At 31.3% G+C, this 8,651-nt stretch overlaps 2 protein-coding genes across 2 annotated transcripts; both read left to right on the top strand.

Moving 5' to 3' along the window:
* Positions 1–105: 105 nt before the first annotated feature.
* Positions 106–1,945, top strand: Tango10 (transport and golgi organization 10). Its single transcript, XM_018510759.1, has 3 exons — positions 106–337; positions 420–560; positions 637–1,945. The coding sequence occupies exons 1-3, from the start codon at positions 224–226 to the stop codon at positions 1,888–1,890; spliced, it is 1,509 nt and encodes a 502-aa protein (XP_018366261.1). The 5' UTR covers positions 106–223; the 3' UTR covers positions 1,891–1,945.
* A 1,465-nt stretch (positions 1,946–3,410) lies between these two features.
* LOC108763279 (glutathione S-transferase 1-1) lies at positions 3,411–6,556 on the top strand. The gene is given in 6 exon segments (XM_083287367.1): positions 3,411–3,493; positions 4,537–4,678; positions 4,755–4,813; positions 5,729–5,870; positions 5,950–6,027; positions 6,142–6,556. Coding segments are annotated over 5 exon segments (666 nt in total). The 5' UTR covers positions 3,411–3,493; positions 4,537–4,543; the 3' UTR covers positions 6,394–6,556.
* The last annotated feature ends 2,095 nt before the right edge of the window (positions 6,557–8,651 follow it).

The following is an 8,651-nucleotide window of genomic DNA, read 5'->3' as shown; positions in this document are numbered from 1 at the left end:
ATATATATATATATATTATGCTAAAAATGCATGTATAAGCTCTTACAATGAAAAATTAATTATTCATAAAATTTTATCTCTTTATGTTAATTATTTATAGAATTCGTTACACTAGTTTGAAATAATGGAAGGTTCTGTGGAAACAGTCTATTGTCCTCAAATTTCTTTTTTGGTAATATTGAGCAACGATTGAACTACAAATACGTCGAGAAAACATGTTCAGATGTTACGGACTACTATCGGGTGGATGACAGGCACCTCGAGGATGGATTCCAGCAAGAGATCAGGAGCGGTTAGTAGTACTGTTGCACAGTCTGAGAGTTCAGACTCTATAGAGGTATGTATAAAGCGTTACAAAACCTCTTTGCTATTTAAATGTATATTTGTTGACTTATTATTCAATAATCTATTGATTATAGGTAGACAATTCTCGTACAGTCCTGCTAAAGATAGCAACACTGTATGCGGAGCGTCTTATGAATGATATTTGTCTTGTTGTGGATGGCGTAGAATATCCAGCACATAGACTAATACTCTGTGCTTCTAGTGATGTTTTCCAAGTAAGTACAGAAATCTGTTAAATGAAATAAAGATTAATTACAGAATGATATAATCGGTATTATTGTTATATTACAGGTAATGCTAATGAGTCCACAATGGAGCGAGTCTCAGGAAAGCAGGGTAACTCTCCAAGAAACGCCACAGTGTGCACCAATATTCAGTGAATTTTTGCGTTATTTTTACACTGGTCAGATAAGAATAAATCATAGTGTTGTTCTACCTATATTATCCCTAGCCGATAAGTACAACGTCAAAGATTTGATATCGTTGTGCCTTGACTATATGCGGAATCATGTCGCATTGGCTGCTATACATGGCACATTAGTATCGTGGCTGCAATACACGTTGAATTGTGGGCATCACGATATTAGTCAAGCGTGCCAAAATTTCATCAAGTGGAATTTGGAGCTTGTGACCAAGACTGCAGACTTTGGGAATTTTGATTTGGATATTCTAGTGTCCTTGTTACATCAAAGTAGTTTAGTTGTGAAAGATGAAATGACGCTTTACAAGTGCCTAGAACATTGGCTGAATTATCAAGCAAATCGTTTGAGAGCACAGCTATCGCCAGAAGAGGTGGAAGCAACATTGTATCAATTGGTGATAGCTGTGATGTCGCCTGTTAGATTTCCAATGATGTCACCGCGACAATTGGCAGATTTGCTACTGTCACCATTAACAAAAAAGTATAAGGAATTCTTTGTGGAACGTATGTCTATTGGGATGTCTTTTCATTCGGGACAAATCAACAGAGTAAAAGAAGTCAGCATGAGTGAAGAGGATGGCGCATTATTGTTTGAGCCGAGATTGTATACTGTTGACACCTGTAGCTCATTACTGACCATAGAAAACTTTCACAGTTTGCCGTCTTATCACATGAGGACACTTGTATTTTCTAGTCACTCCAGTTTAGCGGAGTATGCAGGCGATAGAGTGTGCGAATGGGTAGTAGATATCTATCCTAAGGGTGTGTGGTTCAAGAAATTTTTCCTTATAGTATGGCAGGGTACAGTGGAGATGCCCGAACATGTCAAGCGATCAGTGAGATTGTCGTTGACTTGTAAGGAGCCATTAAATAGTAACATGCGCGTGAAAATCGGAGTTTTGATTTATGGCTTACAAGATGGTGTTGAGCACATTGCAAGAGTTACCGAGATTATTCATAGATTCAGTAAGAAGGATCGTGTCCTGAATTTAGATGATCTTTTGCCGTTTGAGGAACTTAATCCACAACAGGGCTCAGTATCGGAAAATGTTGTATCTCCTTTTTTAGTGGGCCCTAATAAAGACATGCTCAAATTACATATTGTTATATCGCCAGCGAATTAACATTTACAAAGAAAATCTGCGATACGAAAGTTTCATAGAATGTCGAAAAATAAAAGTTAAAGATGTTCATATTCTACATTTTTACAAAAAATTCAAAAAGAAGATATGTTTTATATTTCTTGTTATATAATATATTTTATATTCTCCTAAGTACTTCATACCCTACATTTTCTTTTTTCTTCTTCAAGAAAGGCATTTTTCCAGGTTATATAAAATTGTAAAATATTTGTAAAAGATAAAATTATCATAAAACGTAAAATGTAATTGTATGTTCTTGAACATTTGTTTCTAACTCATATGAATTGATTGACTTTATTAAACATTACATTGTTTACATTTATATAATTCTAATAAGGTACATGTATATTACATTGCAATTATAACATATCAAATGCAATGTGAAATAAAAAGAAAAACTTAGTACACATTTAGTAAAGAAAGAAAAACTAATTCCTGTTATATTGTGCTGTAAGTGTAATTTCCCTCCTTGAAGTCTAAACATATAGACTTCTATTCCTACAATTTTGTCTAATATCTGTGTGTATGAACGCATATATATAATTGAGATACGAATGTAAATTATTTGCTATTATAACATATAACAATGCAAAATGCGAATGCATATTATGAACATAAATATGCGTTAATGGGCTTGTATATTAACTGTGTTCCACAAACCGACATTTTTGTAACGAGAGATGCAACCGCCAATGATGCCCAAAAGATAACAAAAACTTTTTTAAAGTATCACATTAGAATTTGTAAATATATTCTGTATCTCACTGAATAGAAAAAAAGAAAAGCGTTTTTAAGAATTAACAGTTTTTAATTTTATAGCTGCAGTTTTATGTTAATTTAGACACAGTTTATTATTGTTATTAATTAATTAGTATTATGAAATTTTGGGATGATAGATACGTCTATGAATTTTGTGACTATTATATATTTTATTTATAATATTTTGTTTTGTCGCTACTCCCTGATAACAAAAACCGTCATAAGTTATTGGAATACTATAATTAGATGGTAATTCTCATTGTTATTATATACTTGTTAGTTAAGAATTGATTCTCCATTTGTCCATCAACATAATTGTATCCGCGTGCAACAAAATAATCTAAGAGAGAGAGAGATCAAATAAAGTATATAATATTTATTTCTTAAAAAATATTGTATGCTAGTTATATTCGTGTAATTTTCAAAATTATATACAATATGTTCTACTCTCATACTTTTTTAACGATATACTTTTTTTGTTATCTACATACATATATTACTCTTCTCATTGATTTGAGTTACTGATTACGATTAAAAAATTATGACTTGTTTTATATGAAAACATTTATTAATTTAAGTTCATGAGTGAAAAATAATTTTATCAGCTGTGGAGATAAAGTAATTCAATATTATCGGAAGTTTCTCAAGTAATGCATTCAGATACATCACATACATTATGCAATAGAATTTATAAAGTAGGTCACGTGATACTATAAACCTTGAATAAATAGTGAAAGGCACTTGTCTTATCAAGAGTGATGTCTTTTACGTTTCTGTCGTAGCAGCTTGCAGTCGCATTTTTTATCTCTTGCTGTTAAATAATAATGTAAGTAATATTATTTACTCAAATAATACAATTAATTTCATAATACTAGTTTATTTATTTATGTATAGTACGTTTTAATCGGTTAAAAATACAGTTTATTTATTTATGTATAGTATGTTTTAATCGATGTTGTTCGATGTAGAAGATCATGAATGTTTAAAAGAGCATATATTTTAAACTGATAAAAGAGTGACCGCAAAAAAAGGAGTTTTTTTTCACTCATTTTTAAGTCCTCAATTTTTGGACTGAAATGTGTGCTAAATGATACCCTACATTATGAGATATTAATTACAAAGAAATTTTAGATTGAAGTGACAATTGTTATCATAGCTGGAGGGGGTGTCACGTGTTAATTCGTATATTATATACGTCTATGCGAAAATCCGATTTTTTTACATTTAAAGTGTCATTTACGTAAGACTGCAGAAGTGCGTTTGCCATAATGAGTTATATACGTATACTGGAAAGAATCTTCCCTTTCCCTATGCTACGCTGGAGAGGGGCAGCTGACTGCGTGAGTGACAACTATGCGTGATGGATACGATTAATCGATCGCGATCTTGTCTTTATCGGATCAATTATTTACCTTCTTAAAATATCGAACTTCGCACATCTGTAATGATAATTCGATAATGGCCTTTGATTCCATCCCCCTCCCCCCCAGCTCTGAAAACAATTTTATTACCTCAACTTGAAACTTCTCTGTGATTAATAATGTCTCATTACAAGGTACTATATATTGGACAAAGAGTTTAGTCGCAAATCGAAGACCCAAAGACGGATGATTTTTGCGATCACTTTTTGAAAAGCTTCTATAGTCTGTTATAAATTAATAGTTTTTTTTCAAAAATAACTATTAAATTCCTTATGTGAATGAGATTTTTTTTTAATTTTCTGCAAATTTAGTTTCATAAAATTACGATTTTTTTATTGAACATTGAATATTGAATTGTTTATATATTTTAATTTTGTTAATATATTTAGAGTTAATACAAATTTATATGTAATATATATACCTCTGATCTGGTTTATAATACTTGCAGATACAATATGAAGCTATATAGTGTTTCGGACGGTCCACCGTCTCTTGCATGTCAGCAACTATTGAAGGCTTTAGATATTAAGTACGAATTGGTCAATGTGAATTTTGGAAAAGGTGACCATATGACTAAAGAATACGAAAAGGTACAGTTAAAAAAAGAAGAAAAATGTGAATAAATAATTAAAATAACATATTGAACAAACATATTGAATCTTGCAGCTAAATCCACAAAAAGAGATACCTACTCTTGTCGACAATGATCTTATAATGGGTGAAAGGTAAGAAATCCTCTATATTATATAGAGTGGTCAGTAAATATGCCGAATAGGGGAGCATTCTCCGGTGACCTTGACTTTGACATTTTGTCAAGGTCATGACCTTGAACAAATTTTAGCCGTCGCTCGTTGTTTGTTAAAAAGTTATTAACAAAAGAAGTTCAACTATATAACACGAAAATCCTCTGCTTTAAAATAGCGAGAGAGGTACGAGGTGAATTAATTAAGGGAATATAACTTTCCACCCTCCCTCCCCTTTAAAGGAGCGCAAGGCTCTCTGCACCTCTCAACCCTCTCTCCCCTGGTTCAGGGGCGCACGACTCTCACCCTCCCTCCCCCCTGTTTCAGGGGCGCTCGACTCTCACCCCCCTCCCCCCCATGTGCTTTGAATAGTTATAAACACAGTTGGGTATACATACGCACTTATATATATTCATAACAATAATAGATTTATCAAAGCTCACGAACATTCCTTGTATTCAGTAGTTGATAGATTTCTAACACGTCAACATGCAACTTCACGAATTTTTACACTTGATTGATAATTACGAAGAGTTATTTTCTTATTTGTGCGAGAAAGGTATAATTAGACAAAATATTGAGTGTCCGCGATGTAAAATCAATCTCAATCTAGCAAATTTACTAGGTATTGACCAATGAAATTATCAGTATTCTATAGTAAATTCGCTCATTTTTGTAATTTTCACCTCGTTTCAAGATACAGAATCGATCCCTTGATATATTCATGGATTTAAATGGATTCGAAAAATCAGAAGCGCGAATTTGGAAATGTCGAAATAGATTCATTTCTATCTATTTCAATTTATTTTCGTTTACTGAGTATACATATAGATTTTATTTATATCATTGTTATATCCGACTTTTATATAATTCATGTCTTGCTGCGTTACGTTACAGTAACGCAATTCTACAATATTTAGCCGATCAGTATGATATAAGCGATAAATTGTATCCAAAGGCACCAAAGTTGCGAGCGATTGTCAATCATCGTCTGTGTTTCAATTTAGCACTTTATTACCGTAACATTAGTGAATATACTGTAAGTCCAATTGTCGATTGAATTCTCGTATTCTCATATTTGCCGAACGCGCGTATTTATTAATACTCTTATGCCATAGTTGGCGCCGATATTTTATGATTATCAACGCTCACCGTTGAGTCTCAAGAAAACAAAATTATGTATATAATTAATTAATATTGTATATGTACAATTATTATACATATAATAAAAAAGAATTCGTTATTTATTTTCATTTATTTATTATAAAATAAGACATTAATATTTTTAATTGTTAAATTGTTGTACATACATATATTTATTAATAGATAACCTGACAATCGCCGATTTTCCATTGATAACCGCGACAATGTGCCTGGAAGCCATCGACTTTAAATTGGATGCTTGGCCTTACGTAATGAAATGGTATGACAATTTCAAACGGAAGCATCCTGATCTTTGGGAAATTGCGGCGAGTGGAATGCGAGAAATCAGTTATTTTGAGAAACATCCACCAGTATCCGATATGGATCATCCGATACATCCGGTACGCAAAAGCGCATGAAAGTTTCTGCAACGAAATCCAATAGTTTTACACATTTGCAGATGCTTTTTATTGTAAATTAATTTGCAGTTTTTCTAAGCATAATATAAAAAGAATGATAATAAAAGTGATTTTTTACTAAACTAGATTTATTATTGACACATTCGTTCAATATTTGCACAATATTTCCATAATATTCTTCTTATCTTATATATTAAACTACAGAATCTGTATTACAATATATTTTTATGATAAATATTATGATTACTGTAGTTATAACTGCCATGTATTAACTTTTGTGTAATTGACAATATATATATGTACAAATTAAATAAGTCTGTTGATATACATTTCGGTTTATTCTTAAACAAAATGTTAGTATATTTAAGTTAGTATAGTTAATTGAAAAATTTGTAAATGGTGATAAATCACAAATTAACGAAAAAACTAATAAATTTTTACAGATTCCTTTAATTAGAACAATTAATAAAATCATGAAATATATAATACAGGCAATAGGAGTCGACGCTGGTTATCAATTAGTGCAATTTTTCTTAATACTAAAAATGTAAACCTTAACTTTGAACGTTTCCACTCATGGTTGAGTCTTCATCAGCAATCTTTCACCCTAGTGCAACGATTGGAGTATTGCATGACAAAATGATATCTCCAACGTTTTTCATCTAAAAAATTGAACCGTTTACTGTTTTGTGAGGTAAGTCACATACTCACAAAGTTATAAAGCTGAGTGGCAATGAGAACTCAAGCTCACACAGTCGACGCTTCTACACTGAACAATGAATCTCTTTTATGGAACATTTTGTAACTCGTTAATATGTTATAAATTATCGTCAAATTTTTAAAAAATAACTGCGAGAACAATATGTGTCGACTGTGTAGAAGCGTCGACTGTGTGAGTTCTCATTGCCACTCAGCTTTCTAAGCTTTGTGAGTACGTGACTTACCTTACAACAGTAAATGGTTCAATTTTTGAGATGAAAAATGTTGGAGATATCATTTTGTCATGCAATACTCCAATTATTGCGCTAGGGTGAAAGATTGCTGATGAAAACTCAAACCATGAGTGGAAACGTTCAAAGTTAAGGTTTTTAGTATTAGTAAGAAAAATTGCGCTAATTGCTAACCAGCGTCGACTCCTATTGCCTGTATTACATATTTCATGATTTTATTATTTGTAAATGGTATCTGTCATAATTATGTGCACAAAATTGTATCTAGTAATACAAATAAGATAATTATTTATTGGTATAGATGATAAATGAAAAGTAATTGGTGTGTGTAAAATAATTCTATGAAAATGTGTCGTATGTAACATTTATAAAAATATATATTTACGATCAATATATTTAAGACTTAAATTTAATTGTTCATAGAAGTTTATGTATACAGATATTCTTACAAGTAAACCTACGGAAGTATCACTCACCGATTTTAATGAAACATATTTGTAGAATTTTGAAAAATATTTGACACGTATTTTTTTTATCGGCAAAGAGTGAAAACTATCCCTTAAAGGTAAGGGTAGATTTAGCACATTATGTGAAATAAGTTGAAAATCTATGTTGACGATTTCGGCTACGTGCTGTATCTACAGTTTTTTCAACTCTGTTCATCAGACCGCTCATATCTACAGTGTATGTATGTGTCAATGAAAAGGGAAAACGCTTGTATGCCCGCTGCGTTTACTCATGATCGCACGTGGCATGTGAAGAAAACTTTTAAATTTTATACTTTTGACATAAAGATTTAGTTTTAGCGATCCCAAAAACCCCATAATTCATTTTACTTTTTAAAATTTTGAACTTATTTCACTTAACATGTTAAATCTGAATACTCAATAACATTAAATTGAGTTATTTTATACATTGACAATTAAAAAACTTTATTATATTTCTAATTGTAACCGTTATTCTGTAATTTTTATATCTTTATAATTTTATATATTTTTTTTATTTATACTGAAGATGGCCACATTCAGGGCCGAAACGTTTATACTTTGATTTTTTATATCTGACATAATTATTGTAATTCTTTAATTTTATATACGAATATATTAATGATATTTCACTAACAAGATCTAGTGTGTGGCATATGCTCAACCGTTTCTATTGTTTATTTATTAGCCACGTATTGAGGACAATTATATTAAATCTACTCTTATCTTTAAGGCGATGCTAAAGCCTCCTGTTTTACCCACATTTCCATTCGGTGAAAAATCTCTGTATTGGATGTACGGATTGCAAAAGTATTATTGCTTA

Source organism: Trachymyrmex cornetzi, unplaced genomic scaffold, assembly GCF_001594075.2.
Source record: "Trachymyrmex cornetzi isolate Tcor2-1 unplaced genomic scaffold, Tcor1.1 scaffold35, whole genome shotgun sequence".
Lineage (NCBI taxonomy): Eukaryota > Metazoa > Arthropoda > Insecta > Hymenoptera > Formicidae > Trachymyrmex > Trachymyrmex cornetzi.
The sequence above is the reverse complement of the archived record's forward strand: the minus strand, read 5'-3'. Positions and strand labels throughout refer to the sequence as shown.